The sequence below is a fragment of the Gobio gobio genome, assembly GCF_949357685.1.
Source record: "Gobio gobio genome assembly, chromosome: 4".
NCBI classification, from domain to species: Eukaryota; Metazoa; Chordata; class Actinopteri; order Cypriniformes; family Gobionidae; genus Gobio; species Gobio gobio.
The window spans coordinates 53,878,422-53,905,979 of record NC_137100.1 but is presented as its reverse complement, the minus strand read 5'-3'; the positions used below and the strand labels follow the sequence as shown (position 1 = coordinate 53,905,979).

The window sequence follows — 27,558 nt, the reverse complement described above, 5'->3', positions numbered from 1 at the left end:
CTTTTCATACCCACTTCAAAGACGCTTAGGCGTGTGCGCCGCTAGCTAACGATCTCTGCGCTTCAGAGGCGGATAAAACTGGATTTCTTTTTTGTCGTTGGAGTGTCAGAAGGAAATGGAAACAAACGAGGGGGATGGCGTTGTCTCAAAGAACCGGGGGCAGGCGCGGAGTGATTTAAAAAACAGCCAATGTGGGAGCTTGCCACTTTAGCGGTGCGTTCATTTTGCTAAGATCTTATTTTAACATAACATGTCCACTTGCTAAGCATGGCTTTGGCTCTGTGTGTTAATGTATTAATGGGTATAATCGGAGAAGACTTTCTTTCATTTGGCTTAAATGAAAACAAGGCAGTTAAAACATTTGAAGTAGAGTATATTCAATTAGTCATACTGACTGCATTCACATCACTGCTGAATATGGCTCAAGTTTAATTTTTTTGGTGAAACAGATCTGTTTTTTTGATGACAGTCTGTACAGCCAAAATCTCACTGAACATTTCTGACATTTCAACTGACATTTTCAATTCTGATCTGGGCCTCTATCAGATAATAAATCAGAGCTTTATCTGATGTTGTTGCAGTGTGACCTTGATGTAAACATTCCTGACTTTTCACACTTATCGACGTTTATGAATTGCATACTTAATTTATATGGTAGCCTATAATGTGTTAAATGAAATCTTTCTGATGAAATTGGTGTGGTGCTTGACAGTTGAAAAGGCATAGAAACATGGTGCGTCAGAAATCGCGTACTGTCTGAGTAGGTACTACATTTGAATTTGAACTTACGACCACTAAAAAAAGTGCGTTCTATGTAGTATAAATGTAATCTGGACATTCTACATCCGCCATGTTGACCCACCAGCGTCAGTTACATCGCTTCACCTCCAAATCCTCTACCGTGGCCTCGTGGGATAGTAAAGTGGAAGGTCATACTACACTTTTGGCGTATTGTTTTTCACATACTATAGAGTAGGGAAGTATTCGATTTTGGGCGCAGGAACAGTGTTAGATTGTTGTGGGCTGTTGCCAAGGTGTTATGTGGTTGCTAACATGTTCTGAGTTCTGGATGGTTACTAGGGCATTGCTAAGTGGTTCCTGGGATATAATATATTCCCTAGATGTAGCTTGATTCTCTCTTTCAATATATACTACTGTTCAAACATTTGGCCGGTAAGACTTTTTTTAAGGATAATGAATATATTTATTCAGCAAGGACCCATTCAATTGATCAAAATGTACAGTAAATGCATTTATAATGTGAGAACGGATTTCTATATAGTTCTTTTGAACTATCTATTCATGAAAGAATCCTTAAAAAATAAATGTTTACATTGATAACAATAAGAAATGTTTCTTGAGCACCAAAACCAGCATATTCAAATGATTTCTTAAGGATCATGTGACAATTCTTTACTGTATTTACTGTATTTTTAGCAGTCGTGGGGAGCATAAGACACATGTTTCAAAAACACGATTTATTGAATTGTACTTTTGCTTAAAAATCTCATTATCGTTTGAATCAAATTGAATATGCTATATCTAAACTGACTATAGAAGCTTTTGTGTTTCAGAATAGCAAGGATGTTTTGGGTTGTGAGTGGATCTGGTAAGGTAATGACACTGTTAGATTCGAACCCACCCACTGTGTCACAGAAGCTGCCCACAGAGACCCGGCAACACCTACTGCATCTTAGCCGTCTGTTCGCTCACTGGCTTCACGCTCCGTTGCTTCCTGATTGGCTTCTTTTCATCCACTGCCCTATCTTAACCAATAGTCTGGTCCGTAGCTAAACAATCCGCCTCCTCCCACTTGTCACCAAATCGGTTGGGGCCCAAGAAGTGTAGAGTGATGCAAGAGGATGGGTGAAGGGGGTTCAAGTTAGTGTGAAAATGGGCTTGGATTAAGAAGCGGGTTCACCCCCATTTCTTTTTAAAGAGGTTGTTTGGTTAACCCCAAAACAGCTGCCGTCCTGCTCACCCTACTGCCCTGTTTCTCCCTCTTTCTCGTTTGCTTTTCTCTCATTCTCTCCCTGCCTGCATCTTAATCCTTTTTTGAAGTCCTAAGTGCTAGGCAAATCCATTGAGTGTTGCGTATAATGGCTTTTAAGGGAGCGTGTTTAGATGTGGCCCAGCCCCATGGCTTATGAACCGCGGATGGTGTAATGGATTTTTTTCTCCTCTCTCTCTCTACAGCACTAAATCCAATGTATTGTTCCTCATTATCATTTAAATAAGTCTCCCTTTCAACTCTGAATGTGGCAATGTGAATGAACCGGGGCATTGTAAGGCTAACTCTACAAATTTTTGGCCTCCCAGTGAGCCTCACACCCACTCGCTCTTCTTCGTACATTCCGCCTCCTCGCTTTTCTGTGAGAGAAAGAGAGAGAGTTTCTGGAAAAGTATTTGGATCCTGCAGTGCCGCCTTTCCGGGTTTTCTCAAGACCACTTCTCTAATTGCCACAGTGGGAGTTTGTGCTGAGTGTGAGAGAGAACAGAGGAACTGATGAGGGTTAAACCCCTGTAGCAGGTGTGTGTGTGTGTGTGTGTGTGTGTGTGTGTGTGTGACTGAATCCTGCGCAAGGACAAAATTGGTCTTGCGGAAAAGTCACCCCCTGAGACAGAAGCAGAAATTGCCAATCGCACAGAGGAAAGCAGCAAAAAGAGGGGGGAAATGATAGGAGGGAGAGCAGGAGAGATTTGGAGATTGGTATTCAGGCCTAGTCTGTGATGCTGTGATGTGGACCTTGCCTCCTAGTCTTACTGGAGATGTCTAGAACAGGCTACATTTCTCTCATTTGAGCTTGTGTGCGTTCTGCGTCATGTGTCTACTTGTTTATCAAGGTTTTAGTTGTCTGTGGAATGTATTGCTGTGGTTATTAAGGGTTATTCATTTTCTTTCAGCTAAGGTTGAAAATCAACAGTGACCTGGTTATCCAATAATGTATCAATGACCTTCACACCAGGTAGTTCTAGGAGCTTAGTTATAGGAACTAGCCACCAGGGTGGTTCCCTCGAGAACTAAATGTTCCCCTAGGGCCTTTTTCCTGGTTACATTGGCACCGCATGTTGTTGGGACTTTTAATTGCGGTGGACATTTATTTTGACGGCGATGAGAACGTTGGAGCCCGAGCACACAGCTCTCCCGTTCTCAGTCTTCATCAGTTTACTTGGTATTGGCAGATATCCAATCAATCTCGGATCGGATTGGGGGCACACACATTCTGATCAGAACGTCCCTAAAGCAAAGTAGTCCTAAAGGAAGCAGTGTAAACTAAAAAAAGATTCTTGAATGTCTTTCAGAGAATTGATGCCACAAACTTTGTCAAACCCAGTGACTAGTTTATTTTGGATAAACTCATTTATAAGGATCAGATGTTTTTCTTCCCAAGCAACTGCGGGTTAGCATAAGGCAGTTGTCTGTGGTTAGCATAGCTGTCTTGCTTTGAATGCACAGTGATAGTAGAGCAACATTAAAAAGTCAACTGCTGTCTTAAACTGAGAATGTCACCCTTTACCTGCAATGCAATCTGCAACCTTTGTGTTAGTGGCACAGATTCTGATCTCTTAAACTCCCGATGTTAACTATCTATAGTTTTCAGGACAGTCATGCTGTGTTCAAGATGTGTGTAGATTGTTTAGATTGTTGAATTGTTTCATACCGGAATCTTAGCACTCCATGTACCTTCTAGTTGTTGATGGAAGGAATCTGTCACAGCTAAATAAAATGTTTTCGTTCCCCCTCATTTAGTATAAAGAGACATGGGCTGATGCAACAGCATGGAAAATGGATGCAAAAGCTGGGTGTCTTGGGTCTGATCTGAAATGTCATTTCCTTTATGATGACAATCTATGACACAGTTCTCGAAAATGATGCAATAATATTCTGACTGCTTATTGCTGAGGTAATGCCAGAATGTTTAGTTGAATGCTGAGTACACAACTGACTGACTTAAAGTGTTGAAAAATATTTGTGTAAAATCATATTAGTGGCTAAGGCTATTATTTCTCATAGGAGTTAGAGGTTTGTTCAGGCATTAAGCATCATATTAAACTGCTTGTGCTACATGAAAGAACCTCAGTGATAAAATCATGTGACTTTTTGACGAGAAGTGTGCCATAAATAAGTGTATTAAGGTGGGACCCAAAAACCATCTACAGACAGGCCCTCATTTATCAACGGTGTGTAGAAAAGGTTCTATATTTTGTCCTACGAATGACATTTAGAATGTGCCTAAGTACAAGAAAATCCGTATTTATGAAACGTGCGCAAGTTCCATGCTCGTTCACGGTCATTAGCATTCGGAAACGCCTCCAATGAACCATATATGGTGACAACACATTCCTTTAAAAATCATGTGATTATGTTTTTTCCTCACCACAATTATGGCAAAGAAGAGGAACTTCAAAAACACAGAATGAGTCACGCAACAACATTTAAAGGGTTAGTTCACCCAAAAATGAAAATTCTGTCATTAATTACTTACCCTCATGTCGTTCGACACCCCGTAAGACCTCCGTTCATCTTCGGAACACAAATGAAGATATTTTAGTTGAAATCCGATGGCTCAGAAAGGCCTCCATTGGTACAATGTTCTTTACACTCTCAAGACCCATAAAAGGTACTAAAGACGTCGTTACAAAGTCCGATTTCAAAACACTGCGTCATGAAGCTTCGAAGCGTTATGAATCAGCGAGTCAAATCATGATTCGGATTGCGTGTCAAACCGCCAAACTGCTGAAATCACGTGACTTTGGCAATCCAAACCACTGAATCGACTCACTGGTTCATAATGCTTCGAAGCTTCATGATGCCATGTTTTGAAATCGGTCATCACTATATAAGTCGTTATTTTGGATTTTTTTGCGCACAAAAACTATTCTCGTCGATTCATAAAGTTATTGTAGAACCACTGTAGTGAGGTGGACTTTGTAATGACGTCTTTAGTACCTTTTATGGGTCTTGAGAGTGTAAAGAACATTGTGCCAATGGAGGCCTTTCTGAGCCATCGGATTTCACCTAAAATATCTTCATTTGTGTTCCGGTCTTACAGGTGTCGAACGACATGAGTGTAAGTAATTAATGACAGAATTTTCATTTTTGAGTGAACTAACCCTTTAACAACAACAAATTTGTATCAGAAATGATTTGCACATTAACAAAATGAAACTATTTTCTATTTACATCATTCAATTTGTTGGTTGATGGTGCTTTTCTGGTGATGTGGGTGCAGTTTATGGCTCCAATAATGTTTGGGAATCTGGCGATAGATAGCTTGAAAGCCCCATTTTATTTCGGCTTGTTGAGGATTTCGGTAAGGGAATGGGATTTAGGTTGGGTCCAGGGAAATAACCGCATACAACATTTGTCACAGCTGTCCACTCCTAAATGCTTTGTTATGTGTAGTATTGCTATTCTACCATTAGATTATCTGCGTAAGCATGCTCAGAGGTGTGCTTATATTTACACACATTTCTACGTATAAGTACCTGTTGGTAAATCCCATACTTTGCGTGAAACTGTTCTTACGCCCTCACTACACACAGATCTGCGCGTACGCACCGTTGATAAATGAGGCCCCAGATTAGTAAGCAACCACCCAGAACACCCTACCAACCAGCTTTATCACCCTAGCAACACCCTTGCAACCAGCTACATCACCCTAGCAACATCCTAGAAACCCGAATGCCATAGCAATCACATGGTTAGCCACTGAAAACACTCAGAAAACCTTAGTAACTTCATACTCAAACTGCCTATATTTATTTATTTATTTTTTCAAAACAATCTTGTCAACCTTGTCAATCGCAGGAGAAGCCCAGGTGCTTTTTTAGATAAACTTTGTAGGCGTTCTGCTAAAAGCTCATCCTGCTAAGATAATCCCAAGGTCTTGCTGAAAAGAAAAGGCCTTGGGAGACCAGACAGCCAATTTGTCCAGGGCTGTATTGTGTTTGAGTCAAATGAGTCATGTGTTCTAGCAGATCTTGGAGAGAGAAAGAGAGAGAGAGAGAGAGAGAGAGATAGATAGAGAGAGAGAGAGAGAGAGAGAGAGAGAGAGAGAGGAGGGGGGGGGGGTGCGTGGGGGGAATAAGGAGTGTCATTAGGCGAACGAGAGAAACGAAGGGTGGGAAAAAGGTTAATGTGAATATTGATATTAAAGTGCTAGAACTTTATCATGTCTCTGTCATCTCATAGTATCCCTCAAAGGTCAACGTTGTTCTCTCTCTCTTTGTCTCTCTCTTTCTCCCTCCCTCTCTCTCTCTCTCTCTCTCTCTCTCTCTTTCTCTCCCCCAGAGCTCCACTCACTCTCTGTCAGGACGAGGGTACTCGGTAAGTGACATTTTCACGCTCTGCGGCTTTACGGCAGAATTACAGTATCCTCTCCTCCCGTTTATGGCCCCGGCAGCGGACATTTTAATTATGTTAAACAGAGAAATGGCGGAATCATGATATTAGGGACATCACTCTTGGGTGACTGACTGATTAAATGGTGAAAGGTGTCCCGTTGCACCTTGGGTAAATGAGCCTTTCTTTATATTTATGGCTATTTTATTTTCAGTGCTTGGGTAGTTTAAAGTGTCACTGAACGATGTCTTCTTCTACAGTCTACTGTGGTCATTGGTTAGAGCCTATCTGAAAGCCATTGATAGACTTTAATTTGGTTTCCATTGAGACATGAGTATATGGACTCATATGCTTCTGGTTACACAAGCTTGATTTTCGATTTTGCAGTGTTATCGCAAGGGGTGCAATAGTGGGCATTAATGTTAATATAGATTTTTGTCTTATAGAGTTGGTTGAGGTTAACTCATTTCAAGGCCGAGCAACAGTTTGATAAGAATCTTGCACATGATGTTTGATAAACTGTCAACATGTTTGTAGATACTTTGTTCCCATGAGTACTTAGGTTTGCTACCACCAGTAACGCAGAAACACATGAAAGCACAGCACAACACTCCCAACTCGTCACATATTGACGCTTGGTCAGGAGCCCTTTGGCGTCACTTTTTAACGCACAGGGTACCCCTTTCATGTCATTTTTCGATGCACAGGATAGCTACTCCATTGATTTTAATGAGAAACCTTTGGCGTCATACACAGACGCGTTGGGCATATCGTCATGATGAAATTATATATTGGGTTATGATTTTGCCTTTGACATACTTTTATTTACATTTATTTATTTATTTATTTATGCTAGTTAGACATGTTTGAACATGTAACTCAACCCCATCCCATCCCTAAACCTACCCATTTGTGTATTATGTGATATAAAACACAGGATATAACAGGCAGATACGACTGCAAGTACAATTTATTCAAAAAGTACAAATATTCCAAGTGTTCCTAGGCCAAACGATTGATTTGTGAGAAGACAATCCCCAAAAGCAATCGGCGTCTCCGTCCGCCTCTGCCGAAGATCATGAACACATTCAAAAATTGCCGCACAAAGAATCGTTACATAGGTTTTCATAGTGAAATTGCATTGGCTCTCGTATGTCTCGTGACCAATTGCGTCATTACGTCAGCTTCGATTGTAAAATGTCATTGGCTCTTGTGTGTCTCGTGACCGATTGTGTCATGCTCAAGAGTCGGTTTGCGTTTGTGCGTTCACGGAGCGACGGGATCATCATTAAAACATGAAGACATTGTATGACTTCAGAAGAGTTGGAATGCAAAATGAGTTAATACTTTTATACTGTTTTTGGTCAGCTTTTGCAATATTAACTTGTGACTGTACTTTTAATGGGATGTTATGTGTTTTATATTGTTTAGAAGTGGGTAGGTTTAGGGTAGGAGTGGGGTTAGTTGTTACAAAATATAAAAGCTCCTCCTTTCTGGAGCTCCAATGGTGTGGAGGGATTGATTTGGGGGTAGGGTTAGGGTGTGGTTGGATATTCTAGCTCCACCCATTAGGCACAAATTACATTCGCCCGTCCTCTCTGGAGTTCTAGTGGGGAGGAGCTACATGTACACTCCACCCATTTGCTCTGCAGTGAGCTGCCTCTCCCTTCGTGTCGAAAAATGACACGTGACGCCGAGGGGTCCTGACCAAGCGTCAATATGTGACGAGTTGGGAGTGAGAACGCGTTAGAAAGCATGTACAACTGGAAGCTGTACTTGCAATGCATTGAATCGCATAATTGTAGAGCAGGGGTTTTCAAGCTTAGGGCTGCAAAGGGGTCCACAAAAACACATTTGGTAATAGTACTATTTAAAACACGTAATGAGATTAATCATTAATATGTAATTATATTATTGAATATATTTTAATATTAAGATACATTATACTCATTGCAAATAGGATTTTAGAGATGCACTTATGTATTGGCCAATAATGTGTATCGGGCAATAAAAGCAATTATTTCGCTAAAAAATCGCTTTAATAAAACAGCTTGTGAACAAAGTGTCACAATGTTGCATTTATCTCAGGAAAATTATCCAGTGTTCACAGTTCATAATTAGCTATTATAAAAAGCACTAGAGAGGAGCTTATTTACTGTTTATTATGCGGTATATTTGGTGCAATTATTATATCAAAAAAATAAATACCATTTGAATACAATAGTTCTAATATTACAGTAATGTACCAAATGAGAGGGTTCCCTGTTCAGTTTGCAGCATTATTTGGGGGAGATTTTTTTTCCCTTAACAAAGTCAAACTATCGGCATATACAGTATCATCGTGAATGATCAGCTATCAGTATCGGCAGACAAATTTAGTATAGGTGCATCTCTAGTTTTTATACATGAAAATATAGAGCTGCTTTTATGTATTTTTCATATTTGGCAGTCCTTGGGATCATAAAGTTTTAAAACCTCTGGTTGAGTGTTTTTCTGCTCTTAGAAAGTACCCATTTCTTGAATAGAATTAGGTTAGAGTAGATTAACTATCTCTAAGATCTTCCCTTTTTCTGCTTTATTAGAAGAGTATAATGCATTCATAAGATTTTCATGTTTCACAGTGATTGTGTTGTGTGTGGGAATGTTCAGGTTATCAATATGTGAAGAGTTATGCATGCACACACGCTTTATTAGATGCTATGTGAATCACATTTTACAAACATAGGCTCATAATCTGCTTTTTAAAACATACTTTCCCACCCTTTATTCACAGATAAATACATTACACAAAGAAATAACAAAACCCTGAAATAAGCTGGTTTTTACTCCTTGTAAATGCTGTTCTTATGGATGAAAATAAGCTTTTGGAAATTGCAGGGATTCATTGATTTACTGTTCTCATTCTAAAGATAATCATATTCTCTATAAATATATTCCCTGTACTTTATTCGAAAGTGCAGTATACACTTGACACTGGAGTTGAAATGGAAAAAAATGTGTTGTATACCCTTGTGAAATATTCAAAAGCAGCAGTGCATTTTATATGCTAAATTTCCGCAGGCATGTCAAGCAACATGTCACAGGATCGCTATTTATGCATGACAGAAAGCTCACTTTTTATCAGATGTTCAAATGTTTGTTTGTATGTGCGCACACACACACACACACACACACACAGAACCATACACTCTGACATTACCTGTCACCTTGGCAGGTAACGACTGCCTCTATGAGCCGCTGGGTTATTTATTTCATATGTTTTGTCAGTATGAAGACACGAGAGTTTAAAGGTTTCAGGACTCATTCTGTCATGCAGTCAGTACTCAACCTCTTTTATTGTTTGGGTATTTGCAAATGGGAAAAAAAAATAATTTTCTAGCATTTCTAGCTATTAGAAGGGTGTAAAGATTATATTCATATGGATATGCAATACATATATGATTACCAAGGCTGCATTTATTTAATCAAAAAATAAAGTAAAAACAGTAATATTTTAATATATTAAAATTAAAAATTAAATAATTCCTGTTTCAGCATCATTACTCCAGTCTACAGTGTCACACGATCCTTCAGAAATAATTCTAATATGCTGATTTGGAGCTCAAGAAACATTTAATATTATTATCAATCTCTTGAAAACTAGTGTGTCTTTCTGGAACTCATGATTTATTTTTATTTCAGGGTTCTTAGATGAAGAGAAAGTTCAAAAGAACAACATTTATTTGAAATAGAGTTTTTTAGTAATAATGGAAAACATTTTTACTCTCACTTTTGACTCATTTAATGCATCCTTGCTGAAGAGTAATATATTTATATATAATGTATAGTATATATTATATAGTATATATATGTATGTACGTATGTATGTATATATTATAAAATATATAAAAACTTCCCTAGACAGTTGCTTACATTGCCTTTATTGATATTAATTGATATTTCTGCTAGGGGTGTAACGGTTTGTGTATTCGTACCGAACGGTTCACGGGGTGAGTTCCAAATGGAATCAGTATTGCCTATTTGACTTGGCAAAGGGAGCGGCGTAATTTCCTCATTATCTTCAGCTGGGATGTTCCCGTGACAACGCAGCACAGTGTCCGTCAGTAGATGAGGGTTGCCAGATATTCACAACAAAACCCGCCCAATCGCTACTCAAAACAAGCCCAGTCTCATTTCAGTGGGGTTTTTTCGGTAAAAATCTCTTATGGGGGGTAAAATATGTCTTTTTGGCAGGGTTGCCTGCTAAAATACGCATTCCCGGTGCTAAAAATCACACAATTGGGGTCGCTTCAACCTGCGGAAATGCAAAACAGCCCATGTATGAACTTGGCAACACTGTAGCAGATGTCGTGGTTTTATCTGCATAATTCTTTTCTTTTTGCCTAACAGTTGCCAAAAAAAAAATTTTTTTTTTAATTTTTTCAAAATATGCTTTGTAATACTGTATATAAAAAGTAATATAACTCTTAAAAATATAAATTGTATATTTATTTATGCCAGCGCTGCGTTGTCTCTGGAACATCCCAGCTGAAGATAATGAGGAAATTACGCCGCTCCCTTTGCCAAGTGCATTCCAAACTGCTACATACGGCACACGCGTGTCCTGCTCACATAGGGATGATCAAATAGGCAATACTGATTCCATTTGGAACTCACCCCGTGAACCGTTCGGTACGAATACGCAAACCGTTACACCCCTAATTTCTGCAACTGTAAATTTGTGAGGTTAGTACTTATGAAAACAGTTTTCTGATGCAATAATGACTGCAATGAAATCAGCTCATTTTCATTTAGCATGTTGATAGATAAAGACTTTCACCAGAGCCTCTAGACAGCAATAGACTCAATCTTTGTCTTGTCTTGTCATGTTTAGTTTTTTTCCTCAGTGAAAAGTAGAGCATGTTAAACTCATGTTGCCTTATGGCGACATTCCGGCATGGCAATGAAAAGAAGAACAAAAAGCCTCTCTGTAAAAGGCCTGTAGCGGCCATAAGCCTCGACTGTCATATCAGTTTAGGCAGAGAAAACGTGACCGAAGAGCCACAAACCTTGTCCTCCTCTTTACATGATGTTGCGAGTGAGATAAAAGGGAAAAAAATGGAGAGGGAAGTGCAGAAAGGAATGAAAAAGCAGAATATGGCAGGGTGTTTCACTTTGACACTAGTTCCATCAAATCTGTAGTCGGGCCCTTTGGCCCTTCACTCTGTGTCTGTGTGTGTGTGTGTGTGTGTGTGTGTGTGTGTGTGTGTGTGTGTGTGGGGGTACTCATGAGATTAACAAAGAACCAAGTGCTCCAGGCACAAGTTTGTGTGTGTGTGTTCTTATTTATGTGTATGAGTCTCTTATCTTCCAGAATTCAAGGCACAGTGTTACGGTCAGGGGCCCCTGGGGCCACTTTGACACTTCACGTTGTGTTCGTAATCATCTGCTAGGAGTGAAAGTGCTAAAGGCTAACACATTGAGAGAGAGGGGGAGATATGTCAAGAGAATGATGGAGGGAGATGCAGCCTTCCGGCTGGATAAGTGGGCCACCACCTGGAAAGTTGTGAGTTCGGCCCCCAGTGGTAGTGGCTTATTCAAGCCTAACTATAAACGGATAGTTTTGACTCAGAATTTGTATTGTATGAACCATATTAAATCCATTGATAGATGTATACCTGTGAGCGCATGTTCCACGTGTCTACGTTGTTTAGCAATTGCTGCATTCAAGTCATGTGTTGGTATGTTTGGATTTAGGAGTTGGACGCACATGATTTGTACTTATTTGTAGGGGTTAAACGGATTGTTGTTGATCCGTGATCCGTATGGACCAGACCCTACGGCAGAGTCCTGCACGGGTGCAGGTGACCCGCGAATATTGCTGAAACGGGTGAAAAACATCCTACTGTGTCGGATACGGGTGCGGGTCGGTTGGACAAGGGAGAACACGGGTCTAAACACGGGTTTTAAACAGTCACATGCAAACGAATATAGGCCTATATATAAAAAAATAAATGCATGTATATTGTAGATGTGTTCCTAAAAATATGCATATACAAAAATATCCAAGTTGATAAAATAATTTCAAATCCATATCAGTTTATCTGTGGCCGCGCGGCGCGCGCGTGCCCTCACAGGAGAATCACAACCGCGCATGCGATCTGCCCTGCACTCGTCGAGATGGATCATGAGGAGTTGAAGAAAAGATATAGCCGCAAATGTGCAGATACGCAGATAACTGTGGTAAAAAACCAAGCACAAGCAGTTCTATCGAACAGTATTTGTGTTATGTTTCCTGAGTTTGGTCTCTTAATAACACTGTCTTAGTACATTAAGCCACGTTAAGTGTTTTTTTATAATAGTTTTCTATGGGAGGAAAATGTTTAACGTGTAATTATACGCGTTGCCTTCATATTCTGGGCTCATCTGATTTTTTGTACATAGTATACGTTATTAGTATTATGTTTACTGAATTTGGTCTCTTAATAACAGTACATTAAGCCACCTCCCGGCAGAAGTTGTCCTTGTGTTAATGGCAAGGTTAGTATGCTGGCAATAAACATTTTTGTAAGTGTGTCTATAATGTGATATGCTAAACTGATTTTATTGCGGGTGTGGGTCGGGTGTCGGTTCTATTTTAAGCGGGTCGGGTCGGGTCGGGTGCGGATTTTATTTAGTGCTGTTGTCGGAAAACGGGTCGGGTGTGGGTTTAAGCACTGCGGGTACGGGCGGGTGCGGGTTTTCAAAATCGGACCCGTGCAGGACTCTGCCCTACGGTTCGGCACACATGTGACTTGCTGATTAATTTCAAGTTTAACCACCATAGTTTAACCACAAACTGACTGCCACTAGAGGTTGCAGGCTTTAGCCTCCTTGTTAGAGCACCTGACTCTCATGCCGGCGGACCTGGGTTCAAGTCCCGCTTGGAGCGGGCGGTTCGAACAGGAGGGGTTACACGTACAGCACACACAGAAAGGCACATTTCAGATTGTGCATTGATTCCTCTTTTGCGTCACCTTGCCCTTGGATGGACACATACACACACAATTATGTCAAAATAACCATCTCGGCACGTATTCTCGTAAACACATTACAGTGAATGTAAACCGTTGAGAAAGAAATCGGATGTGTATCATTATTTATAATGGATCCGTGCAATAGGTCTTAAAGTGACAGCACCTATAAATACCTGTTGTCTGTCATTAATGTTAATTAAACAACAAAATATATTTATACAGTGAACACTATAGTGTTATTTTACATTTGAGTATTACCTGAAATGAATGCTACAGTACTACAGACCTTACTTTATTTGTAACTTTTCATATTGTATTTATCTATGCTTGTGTGATTATTGCATTTGTTCTTATTTTTTTACTGACTGTTCACTTGCCTTTAATAATATTTGAACTGTATTAGTTAGGCAATAGTGTTTTTTTTGTTTTTTTGTTTTTTGTGGTATCTGAGAACATAAAATGTGCTTTAACTAATAAATGGAAAGCAAAGCTACCCCCAATTTTTTTTTTTTGTGGCTGATCCAAAAAAGGATCCAATCCGTGACTCAAAAAACGTAATATGGTCCGATCCCGTGAGATTTGAGTTTTCGTTTTTTAAGGCGGAAATAAACAAACATTTTTGACTGACGCAAGTTGTATTCTGATCATGGACTGTACTATTAATTAAGATAATTTTTTTGTTCTGCCCATGATTTATGAGCTGATAGAAGTGTGCAACCAAACTACATTTTCCATCATTCTCTGTGGCAGCTCTGAGAATAAAGCCTTGTTTAGACGCGTAACTCGCATGTATTGTCTCATATTTTGTTGCAGTAATGCTAAAAAGCCATATTTGTTAGTAAGTGAAAAGAAATATGAAGTTGCCAAATGCATGCATTGTTTTCAACAAGATCACTTAAACACACATCACAATGTAATGAAAATGGTGTGCTTGTACATACAAACACCATTGGAGGACTTGAACACAGCAAATTCTGATATATTGTATTTTTATACCACAATATATATGTTATACAGTTTATGCAATTTTAATTTTATACTATATTTATTTAAGAGGAATATAATAAAACACAACAATGTTCAAATAATTTTTTTTCATTAATTATTATTATTAAAATGATGATAATAATAAAATGTAATATCATAAAAAAAAAAACAATGTTCACTATTTGCATTTTCATTTTTGTTAGTAGTAGTAGTAGTAATAATAACAATAATTAATAAAAAAATAATAATGATACTTTATTGAACATTGGTCATATTCTGCCATGCTTGAACACACCTCTTGCCTTTGGTAAGAAAAAAAACACTAATGCACAGCATCTCTTGTTTTGAACAGGTGCTCTGTAGACAATCTGACCCCTCATTCCATCTGAAAATTGACGCGTGCTGCTGTTCACACAAGATTAGAGCCAGTGTCATTCTTGTGTCTAGCACAAAACGACAGCAAATATTGCCGGGACGGAACTATGACATACAACAATGTGTGCTTAGGGTGCACCTGCACTATTATCATGAATCAAGGGTGCTACAAAGGACTCCTGGCACACATATGAACCAAAATGACAAATAAAGATGGCCTCCATCTTCTTGTCATGGATCAAACGCCTCCATTCTGCAACACATACGCCCACCTGTGTTCAGATCACAGCACCTGCGGACTGCAACACCACCTACGTGGAGAACGTGGGGAAGCAGCGCAACCTTGGGCAAAGTAACCTCTGTTACAAGCCATTCAATGGTGAGAAAGTGCTATCTGGTTTCAGTTGTAGGCCAGGTTTTGGCGTATGGTTTGTGCAGCGTCGAAATTTAGCGATTATAAAACGTTAGCTGATATCCCAGAAACCGCTAGTCCGATCAAGACAAAACCAGCGTCAGAAGTTCGGAAACATAGGTCAAAATATCAATTTTAGTGCCCAAATGTCAAAATATTGATAGTAAGGGGTAGTAAAATCCAATCAAAGTCAGGTGTCAGTCATTTTTTACGTGTTTTTTCATATAAATGTCTTCACCAAAATTCACACACACATCTATGGGCTCACTCCGAGGACACACACAAAAAATGGTAGGATTGTGCCTCTTGGTGGCGCTATAATAGAACAAAACATGAAATTCCCATAGACTACAATGCTTTTTTCAACCTTTTTTCCTAAAATCATCTCATTGCTGCCGTTTATCTGACACTCCCAGCCATGTTGGCATGTCTTGTCTTCTTATTTGCGCTTGGCCCCGGTATTGCTGCTTGCAGCTATATTTAATATTATTATTAAATGTGTTTTGCTTGGGGATTCAGACTTTTACATCAAGCAACATGTTAATGTTGGCATCTATCAAATATAGCTATCTTGTACCAGATTAATATATACATATTACTTTGACTTTGGATGCACAACTTTTGACATCAGCAACAAAAGATTCAAGTTGCATTTTTCGCTTTTTTTGTTTGTTTGTTTTGCTTGCATAACTATGTTTGGGTATATTATTGTTTGCATTTTAGTATTTGCATCTAGCTATTTAAAAAAATAATAATAATTCAACAGGAACAGAGCTGCAAGCCTGCAACACATTTTTGGGTTGTGAACAACTGGTTTAGAGATATTTTCTCCATGTCAGCCCTCTGGTGCATTTGAACAAGATACACTGGGGTTATAGATTGATGCTCTGACAATATCCTGCACTTTGTGTGTGCGTTTGTCTGAGGGGTGTGTTTCTGGGTGAAAGCCATATTTGTTTATCGCTGTGTGCGGCCCGCTGCATAGCCCGGTCCTGTTTCTCCCTTCTCACCGGGGAAACCGGGCTGTTGCTGCTAGCAACAGATAAAAAGTGCTGTTAACCTCAGCAGGGTTTCAACACATCAGTCACACGGGGAGATAAAGGTAGAAGCTTCGAGGCCTCACACACACACACACACACACACACACACACACATACAAAGAAAGAGGCTTTTGGTCCCTTCATGGGTGCCGAGATGAAACACACTTGCATAGTCCAGCAGCTAAACATAAAGGCGGTTCTGAGATGTAGCGACTCAATGGAAAGCGAAAATATTTTTCACAGACCGCACGACGTACTGTTAAAGCAGTGGTGAAGGCTTTTCTCTTTGAATAGTGATGAATGGTAACTTCATTTTCACCTTGGATTGCTTTTCTTTTCCACTGGAGATGGACCCTCTTTTCTGTCTCGCACACATTGTGTTTGGCTTAAAAGTGGGAGAACGGAAAGGAAATGTGAGCGTAGTTCAGATGTTGGGAATTAACTGCTAATTGCTTTTCCTGTTTAAGCTTTTTGCTCTTAATGCTGTTTAGTCTTTAATTATTCATGGCTGTGTGGTCCGGTATGCTTTCTGAATTAAGCTCAACAAATGAAAATATGCCTGCTATGATTGTCCCAAGGCCTGGCTTATTATGCAGCTCACGGATGTAAGTTAATACATATTCTAAAGCTTGTTTCTTCAGCTCGTTTCAAAACAACTTAGGCTTTCCATTATGACGTTATAAATTAATATATTATTCAGATGGAATGTAAAAGAAAAAAATAAATTATCTTTTAGTTTTGTTTAAATCCAGCCTGTGTTCAAGTCTCGGCAGACTTGGTAAGAATGTGACCCTCTTCACCTTTCTTTCGTAGTATTAGTATTGATATTGCCTATTGCCTTTCATTCCTTAATTTTTCATGGTGCTTGCCAAGGCTAGCCTCAGCATTATCATTATATTATATTGCCTTTATTATAGTGATTTCAACAAACTCCTACTTTTACATCACATTTGGCAGCAGCTTTAAGTCAAAAGGACTTCAAATCTATCCAAGGTTTACATTTATCTGTCTGTGTTTTCCTTAAGGATCGAACTTTTGAACTTGGTGTTGCTTGCACAGTGCTCTACCAGTTCAGATTTTCTGGCAGATGATAAAATGGGAGAAAAAGACTTATGTCCTTACAATAAAGGAGGGATCTGAGCCATATAAAGGTCAGAATGTTTTTTAACCCTTTCATCACCAACATGGCCAAGTCACTCCCGTGTAGACTCTCCACTAATCCTGGGACCCTCATATAAAAAGCCAGCTAGAATTCTCAGTAATGTTTTATTGACATATTTTTACATATATTTTGCTTTACAGATAATTGGGTTCATTGAAAGTGAAAACTGTCTTGAAATTTTTTTTTTTAAATAAATGTTTTATATATGCACTACCGTTCAAAAGTTTGGAGACTTGTACATATTTTTGAAATGAGTCTCTTATGTGCACCATGGCTGCATTCATTTGATTAAAAATACAGGAAAAGGAGGAACATTTCTTTTGAACTTTCTATTCATCAAAGTTTCTTAAAAAAAGATGGATCACGATTTCCACAAAAATGTTAAGCAGCACAACTGTTTTCAACATTGATAATATATTTTTAATATTTAATAAATATAATATTTTAAACGTTTTAAAGATCTAGAAGAAGTGTTAGACTATTTCACATTATAATACAAAGTAATGTTAATTTTGTAAAATGTTCTTGCAATTACTGTTTAATTGTTATATTTAAAAATAGGATCAATGTTGAAAACCGCTGTGCTGCTTAATATTGTTGTGGTATCTGCGTTGATGTATAGAAAGTTCAAAAGAACAGCATTTATTTTAACATGCAATCTTTTGTAGTAATATAAATGTCTTTACTGTCACTATAGATCCTTTTAATGCACCCTTGCGGAATAAAAGTATGAATTAATCTTAAATGGCAGTAACAATAAAATTAGAGAAGTACTAAGTAGAGTAGAGAAGGCTTGAAAAGGCATATTACTACACTATATTGTCAAAGGTTTTGGGACGCCTGCCTTTACATGCACATGAGCTTTAATGACATGCCATTCTTAATCCGTAGGGTTGAATATGGAGTTGTCCCACCCTTTGCAGCTTTAACAGCTTCAGCTCTTCTGGGGAGGCTTTCCACAAGTTTTAGGAGTGTGTTTATGGGAGTCTTTGACCATTCTTCTAGAAGCGCATTTGTGAGGTCAGGCACTGATGTTGGACGAGAAGGCCTGGCTCGCAGTCTCCGCTCGAATTCATCCCAAAAGTGTTCTATCGTGTTGAGGTCAGGACTCTGTGCAGACCAAGTTCCTCCACACCAAACTCGTCTCATCCATGTCTTTATGGACCTTGCTTCGTGCACTGGTGTGCAGTCATGTTGGAACAGGAAGGGGCCATCCCCAAACTGTTCCCTCAAAGCTGGGAGCATGATATTGTCCGAAATGTCTTGGTATGCTGAAGCATTAAGAGTTCCTTTCACTGGAACTAAGGGGCCATGCCCAACCCCTGAACAACAACCCCCACACCATAATCCCCCCTCCACCAAACTTTACACTTGCAGTCAGGCAAGTACTGTTCTTCTGGCAACCGCCAAACCCAGACTCGTCCATCGGATTGCCAGACAGAGAAGAGTGATTCATCACCGCAGAGAACACGTCTCCACTACTCTAGAGTCCAGTGGTGGGGTGCTTTACACCACTGCATCCGACACTTTGCATTGCACTTGGTGATGTAAGGCTTGGATGCAGCTGCTCGGCCATGTAAACCCATTCCATGAAGCTCTCTACGCACTGTTCTTGAGCTAATCTGAAGGCCACATGATGTTTGGAGGTCTGTAGATATTGACTCTGCAGAAAGTTGGCAACTTCTGCGCACTGTGCCTCGGAATGCGCTGACCCCGCTCTGTGATTTTAAGTGGCCTACCACTTTGTGGCTGAGTTGCTGTTGTTCCCAATTGCATCCACTTTGTTATAATACCACTAACAGTTGACCGTAGAATATTTAATAGTAAGGAAATGTCACAAATGGACTTATTGCACAGGTGGCAACCTATCACGGTACTATGCTTGAATTCACTGAGCTCCTGAGAGCGACCCATTCTTTCACAAATGTTTGTAGAAGCGTCTGCATGCCTAGGTGCTTGATTTTATACACCTGTGCCCATGGAAGTGATTGGAACACCTGAATTCAATGAACTGGAGGGGTGTCCCAATACTTTTGGCAATATAGTGTATCTTGCTCCATTTTTCATACTATTCATACTGGAGTAATAAAGTATTTTGTCTGTCATTTATTAATTTAAAATGGCCTGTCATTTATGTATCAATGATATAATTGTCCATTTTAACAATATTCATTAAACCAAAGCAATTTTTCGCCTGCAAATTGTTCTCCGGGACGTCCTGCCCTCTTACATTCCAGCAATAGCGACGGCTCGCGTCTTTGTAGCTCTGCACAAATAGTGACGAATGTCAATTGCTGTGCTATGTTATATGTGCTATTGCTCAATCAGGCTTTAATTACATGTTGCCTCTGCCTCAAAAAGCATTTAACAGAGACTTGAATGCCTTAATGAGGAGCGTAATGAACACTCAGGATGTTTGGTTGTTCGCTTGCATAGCACCGGCATTTTTATAGACTGTTATAAAATACCATTTGCATCAGCAAATTACAATGGCTTCGATATCATTATCCAAAGACGACCCGATCATAAATTAAACCTCCAATTACAAACATCTATCTGTTGGGAGAGAAAATGAGCAGTGTGGTTTTTATTCATTCTGAGAGAGAGAGATGAGGGATGCCAAGCACCTTTGTAGATTATTCTCGGTGGAGGCATTTATTCACTTTATTGTTTGGCTGCTAGCTCAGTCTCCTGACTGAAATGGGAAGCTACATTAAAAGCTCATTAAGGCCTGTGCGCTGCCGCGAGACTGAGGGAGCCTTGACTTGTCCATTCTGCTCCAGTGCTGGACTTGCTTTTTGTGCAGATCGAGATGGTTCTGGTAGATAATGGAGAGTCGAGAGATTACCGCAGTTATCAGGACATCCACAGAAGTCTTCCCATCTAGATAATGTTTGGTGTTCTCTCGTATAGGGGAGAGTGGGTACGATGTGTTGTTGATGTTTGTTTGTTTAATAATAATAATAATAATAATATTAATGATGTATTTATTTAAATATTTTTTTTATTTTTTGGGAACAATGTGTCTCTTAATCTATCTAACTGTTATTTAATTATTTTAATTATTTATAATAATAATAACAATAGTTATAGTAATAAGTATTTATTATAGTATAGTATTTATTTCTGGTATGATTTGTTTATTTATTATGTTTTTGTTTATTTAATGTATTTTAATAATAATACAAATAATAATTTATTCATTGAAAATATAATAATGTATTTAATAATCAATAATAATTTATTTATGATTAGGGTCAAATCTGTCTTAATCTAGCTAATTTATTTATTATTAGGGTACAATGCGTCTTAATCTAGATAACTGTTATTTATTTAAAGTACTTTAATAATAATAATAATAATATCTGCTTCTTTATTTCTGGTTTTATTTATTTATTTATTTATTGGTTGGGGTACGACGTGTCTCTTAATTTAACTAACTGTTATTTATTTGTTTAAAATAATAATAATGATGATGATGATGATGATGATATGTTTGTTTATTAAAAGATGGCAGTTTTTCACATACAATTTTATGATTTTATGAAAACTTGAAAAGTGTATATAAGCTAAATGAAACATAATATTTGGAATGAGATTAGAATGTTTCTCATTCATTTTATTTATTTTTTATTTGAAAAGTTATTTAATGATTCAACGTTGCAATTTACATAGCACAGCTTACATTTATTGTGAGGCAAGTTGTCACTGGGCCACTTTATTTTTGAGAAATCATATTTCTATGTCGCCGAGTTATTGTGCTAGTTTTATCTTTTCCTTGACGGAAACTGGAGTGGCGCAGTTTACCCCACTCTCATGTAGAGTCTTCTCTCCACACAGGTTTGCGTGAGGCTTTGTAAATACGGAAGGATGTAGTTGTACAGATTCAGACTGGTCTCTTGATGTGAAATGGGTGGAGAGTTGAATTGGAAGTGAAGTATAACTGCCTCTCAGTAGTCCTTTTCATTTTCACACCTCTTCTCAACACCCATCCTCCTTTTCTCTCCCTTCCCCTCGTTCTCTCCTCCTCATCCCCCTGTGTTCAGTCGCTCTGCAGAGCTCCCCTGCACCGTGGTGTGATTACACAGGAAAGGGAGCTCTATAAATCATGTGGATTTATAGCGCTACAGTTAATAACGCAGCTGTGGGCGTATAACATGGTTCTCTCAGGTGTCTTAAACGCCCGGCGCCCGGAACACGTCAGCTCTCTGACCACCCCACAGGGAATCGCAGCACATTAAACCTGGCTCATTATCAGAGCAGAACCACCATTTAACATTGAACTCCCTTATCATTTTAACATTGACTCAACCTCATCCATTAGTTGGGAAATGGGCAGACAAAGACTGAACCCTATGGCTATTTTGTTCCGTGTTCAATTACCTGGAATGCTTCTATATATCCGTTTGTTGTGTGTTTAAATTCATACTGATGTGTTATCAGTGCGCATATGTGGTTGCTAAGGCACTGCAGTAATTCAAACTTACATTTATTTGCACATGGATAGATATTGTTCTTATTATTTATATTTGCTTGGTTTCAAAATGTGTGCAAACAATTAGAGAAACCCAAGCCAGTAGTTCTCAACCCAAGAGCCTCAGCAAACTGCCAAGTAGGAAACACAATATGACTTACAGTATTATGATTTAATTATATGGGGGGGGGGGGGGGGGGGGTCACTTAAATTAAATTACCAAAAATGTTTTTATGCCACTACTACTACTACTACTACTACTACTACTACTACTACTACTACTACTACTACTACTACTAATAATAATAATCAATTTATGTATGTATTTATTTATTTGGCGTACGATGCGTCCCTTAATCTAGCAAACTTTTTTTTTATGCATGCATGTATGGTATGTATGTATTTCAATAATAATGCATTTAAATAATAGTAATAATATCTATGAATTTATTTGGGGTATGATGTGTCCCTAAATTTAGCAAACTGTTATTTATTTGATGTATTTATTTGTTATAATTAATAATAATAATAATGTATGTATTTATTTTGAGTATGATTGGTCCCTTAATCGAGCAAACTATTTATTTATTTATTTATTTATTTATTTATTTATTTATTTATTTATTTATTTATTTATTTATTTATTTATTTATTTATTTATTTATTTATTTATTTATTTATTTATTTATTTATTTATTTATTTATTTATTTCAACAATAATGTATTTTATTATTATTATTAATAATAATAAAATAATTATAATGTGTATTTATTTATTTTGGGGTACGATGTGTGTCCCTTTATCTAGCTAACAGTTTGAAGAAGCATCATTTTCATAACTACAGCATAAATGTTTTGGTCAATATGGGCGGCCTTCAAAAATTATGTTGGAAAATGGGGAGTCTTGAAGTCCAAAAGGTTGAAAATATAGTATCTGAGGGTGAATTTGAAGGTGGGCTCTTTTTACTTGTGCTAGTACATAACCACTTAGCAACCCCATTGGATACCTTAACAACCTCATAGCGACATATTTGCTATAATTTGGAAGCCTAGCATCATTGTGGTGAGTTTTGTATGTGCGAGCACCACTGAATTGTTCTTTAAAAATGTTTCTAAAAAAACATGTATGCGATAAAATGCAAAGATGCACTTATGTTGTTTGTTCTATGTTCCTTTATGGCATCTCAGTTTTTTTCTTATGATCTCAGGCTGTCTGGCACACTAGTTCTTGACACGATCTCAGAGGAAATACCTGTGCTGCTGTCTGCGTTGTGTTTTAGCCTGAGACCCATTGCCAAATCTCAGCATGAGGAGCGGAACAAAAGCTTTCTCTGAACAAAAATGCTTCAGGCATTGAACAGACCTCCTCTACTGCGAGACAAAAGACCCGCAGGCCTTACAGAACCCTGAGAGCCTCCCTGCCACCCAAACAAAGGCAGAAATTAAGCAGCGCTCGGAGCGATACGGCTCTTACACACAAGCTAAAATGTTTCTTTTATAGCTCTAGTGGGTTTCAACATGGCGTCTCTCCTAAGGGCGAGAAGAGCGCTCTGCATCTTGTTTTTTGTCAGGGCTACAGGGAGGGAAGTTGTGTTTCATCAGCCTTTTTTTTTCTTATTCTCTCTTTCCTCACTACCTGAGAATTCAACACCTCCTGTAACACTTTCGGTGTTAGTTTTATTAAGAACGCTGAAGTTGTAGGTTTAGCTTTGTATCCATCTGAAGGTGTAATAATGACCCCCATATATATATATATATATATATATATATATATATATATATATATATATATATATATATATATATATATATATATGTGTGTGTGTGTGTGTGTGTGTGTGTGTGTGTGTGTGTGTGTGTGTGTGTGTGTGTGTGGGGGCATGTTTTCGTGAAATATCAGGACACAAATGTGTATAATGACATGGGTATGACACAGGTATTACAAAAAGAGGGTGAAATATGAGGACGTTCCCCATGTCCTCACTTTTCAAAATGCTTATAAATCACACAGAACAAGTTTTTTTTTCACAGAAAGTGAACTGCACAGTCTCCTGTGAGGGCTAGGTTTAGGGGCAGGGTCAGTGTAAGGGGATAGAAAATACGGTTTGTACGGTATAAAAACCATTACGCCTATGGAATGTCCTCACATTTCACAAAAACAAACGTGTGTGTGTGTGTGTGTGTGTGTGTGTGTGTGTGTGTGTGTGTGTGTGTGTGTGTGTGTGTGTGTGTGTGTGTGTGTGTGTGTGTGTGTGTGTGTGTGTGTGTGTGTGTGTGTGTGTGTGTGTGTGTGTGTGTGTGTGTGTGTGTGTGTGTGTGTGTGTGTGTGTGTGTGTGTGTGTGTGTGTGTGTGTGTGTGTGTGTGTGTGTGTGTGTGTGTGTGGGGGTATATGTATGTATGTATGAATGTATGTATGCATGTATATACACCATATCTATATATAGCACCATATCTTAACATGTTCTGTAGATGGTAGCGGTGCTATATAGCACCTTAGTCAAAGAACCGGTGAAAAACCACTGAAGCACCAAAATTGGTGCTATATAGCACTTAAAAAGGTGTTGATTACGCTATGATTACGAGCCAAGAACCTTTTTTGGTGCCATATAGAACCTTTTTTTTTTAGAGTGTATATATATATACATATATATGTGTATATATATATACATATATATATATATATATATATATATATATATATATATATATATATATATATATATATATATATATATATATATATATATATATATATATATATATATATATATATATATATATATATATATATATATATATATATATATATATATATATATATATATATATATATATAATATTTGATACTGAACCTGGAGTAATGATGCTGAAAATTAATGAAAATTAAATACATTTAAAAATATATTAAAATAGAAAACAGTTATTTTACACTACAATAAAATGTCTAAATGTTACTGTTTGGCTGCATTTTTGATCAAATAAATGCAGCCTTGGTGAGCATAAGTGGATCCTTTCAGAAACATGGGGGAAAATATCTTACTGACTCCAATGTTTTGAACATTAGTAAACTTTCAAAAGGTTATGAAAGTCTTAAAAAAAAATCTGTACACCATGTTTTCTGTCATGTTCTTTCCATATATGTATCTTGAATGACATTTGCTTCCTCCTCACAACCTTAGTTTCACTATGTGTCATTCGTGAGGTGTGTAAGAGCGCACACTCCCTACTCAGGCGTTAAAGATAGCAGCCACTAGTAAGTGTATGCACTGACCACTGTAAATGAGCTCCAGCTTGACATGGAAAAAGACACAAACGGAAAGCGAGAGAAAGAAAAGATTAAATACATGCAGAACTTTTTGTGGTTTTAACACTAGCACTATTCACTCTCACCTCACATTCTCTGCGGCTTTTCGTCAGGCTAACAGTTGCACCCCAGCAGGTACAACCCAGATTTCCTGTAGCAAAGCGAGCATGTTTATCTGCTCTTAGGCGTCGCCACACAAACTCATATAACACCTTCTATGTTTGTACTAACCCTCAGTTTCAAGCTCCACTGTCATCTCCACCCCCTGGTCAGCAGGAGGACTGGCATGTCCCAGACTGGTCTCTGCTACGTGCCGCCTTCCATGCCCGTTAGATCTCTTAGATTGTGGAGGCGTTTGAGTGTTTACGGCAAAGGAGGTTATCATGTCCCCATGTTAAATGGTTACATAGGCTTGTCCCTAAAGATTTATGATTTTGTGATTTGTTTTGAGCAAGTTAATAGCTGAAAATTGTACAAGTGATTTAAACGTACCATTAGTTTTTGTACACTAAAAGAATTATCATTGCTTATATAGTATTATGAATTTCAGAAAATCTTAGTATTGGGTTTGCTCCCTTTTTTGTTTGCATGCCATGGCAGCAGTTGGTGGACCTGATGATCATGATTTGAGAATGATCCAATCAGAATCTCGTGCTTCAATGGAAGTAAGATCATATGATCATCTGTACTAAGGAGTTCACACACTGTAAAAAAATAAATAAATACAAATTCAGTGAAATTTTTTGGCAGAAAACTGGCAGCATGTGGTTGCCAGAAATGTACCGTAAAAAATATGGTAGCAACATTTTAGGTTTTAACTTAGATTTACAGTACTAAACTGTATTTCATTTACTGATATAATGTTGATCTACCAACCTATACTAATATCTGTTTTGTACTTTTATAATACACGGACAACCACCAAAAACAGGCGGTGACGAGAAAGTCACATGATAAATTCAAGCTCGTCACAAGCAGTTTTTCCACAAGCTGAGGTAAATACTAAGGCCGGTTTCACACTGCACGCATTAGCAGAGCGTTTTTCGGCGACCATTTTTAGACCAATGCGTTGCAGAGCAGAAGCAGCAGTGCCGCAATCGTTTCGGCGCCGAGTCTATTTTTGCAGCGCTGCTCACGCTGAATTAAAGCCACAGTGCATTGTTCTTGATCAAAATTGACCTGATTAACTAGCCTGACAAGCCAGACCCACATCAAGATGTTGGGTCTGGGAACTCACCATTAGCAGGCCTCAATCCGAGGGGCGGGATAAACGGTTGTCTTTCAAATTCCCTCTGCACGCAACAGGATAGCGCTACAACCAATCAGAGCAACGAAGAAGGGGAGGGGGGCTAGTTGATAGATTAAACTTTCGCCGTATCCGGTCGGCAAAACTCCGAACACATCTTCCTTTCTTAAGAATAACTTCAGTGCCGTTCTTTGTTCTTTTCTCAAAGAAAAGCTTAACTCCAAGTCTTCCAGAGTAGCGGCCAAAGCCGTTTTGAAACACCGCTGTTCGCCAGCTTCTTTGTTTACAAGTAGCACGCGAAACCGCGGAAACTCTGCCGTCATTATATTAAGCCCGCCCACCGACTCTATACACGATGTGATTGGCCTGACCAGACTTTGGTTTTTCCAGCTCGCAAGCCAACGGAGAGTTGCTAGACAACCCTGGCTGTAAATTACATTTGCTGCCGCTTGGGTGCGTCTAGATTTCTAGTCTACTGATTAACATGAAAAATAACAAATTTCACCATGAAATTATGTAGTGAAGTGTTTTCCGTGTGTTTCACAATCACCATATGACATCCAGTGCTGTGAAAAAAAACAAACAAAAAAACATGAAAACACAACACTGCCAGAAGATTTTGCCCAAATTTCAAAGGCCCGTTTAAATTATTATAACTAGAGGCATATCTTAACTTTAAGGTTACTTTTATCATGTAAACTACCTATATACAGCATGTTATATGCATATGTGTTTGGGACAGAGGGGAACACGGTCGCATTTGCAGCAGAAATATGCTGCCCATCATAAATCAAAGCACGAGACAGACAGGGGTCGGAGGAGAACACCGGAAAAGGTGACAGAATGGACAGTATTTGTCTGTATTTGCTCTACATTAGCCGCGGTTCAGCTGCGCTCGACAAATGCTGCCAGTGTGAAAGCACAATTGGCGTGCGCTGATCCTGTTCCCCATATGCACAGCTTTTGCTTGCGCGTGCAGTGTGAAACTGCCGTAATATATAGAAGGTGCAGTGTCATTTATATATTACTAAACACCATATTGGTAACACGACATAAAAAAAATGCAATAAACATTAATTTAACGACATTAGATGTAACGTAAAACCCTAATTGTACATAACTGATTAGAAAAAATCTAAGAAGAAACTGTTATTTCAACGAAAATGCATCCAATTGTCATGCGGAGAACTCAAGGAATGCAATGACTTGTTATACA

At 38.4% G+C, this 27,558-nt stretch overlaps 1 protein-coding gene across 14 annotated transcripts in view; it reads left to right on the top strand.

Moving 5' to 3' along the window:
• fbrsl1 (fibrosin-like 1) overlaps positions 1-27,558 on the top strand; it is a 403,049-nt gene that overhangs the window by 155,706 nt on the left and 219,785 nt on the right. For 12 of the 14 annotated variants that reach the window (XM_079815583.1, XM_079815594.1, XM_079815589.1 and 9 more), the window contains exon 4: positions 6,296-6,331. The exons of the other annotated variants lie outside the window; for them this stretch is intronic. In XM_079815583.1, coding sequence (XP_079671709.1) covers positions 6,296-6,331 — 36 coding nt within the window. The remainder of the gene's footprint in view (positions 1-6,295; positions 6,332-27,558) is intronic. 14 annotated transcript variants of the gene reach the window in all.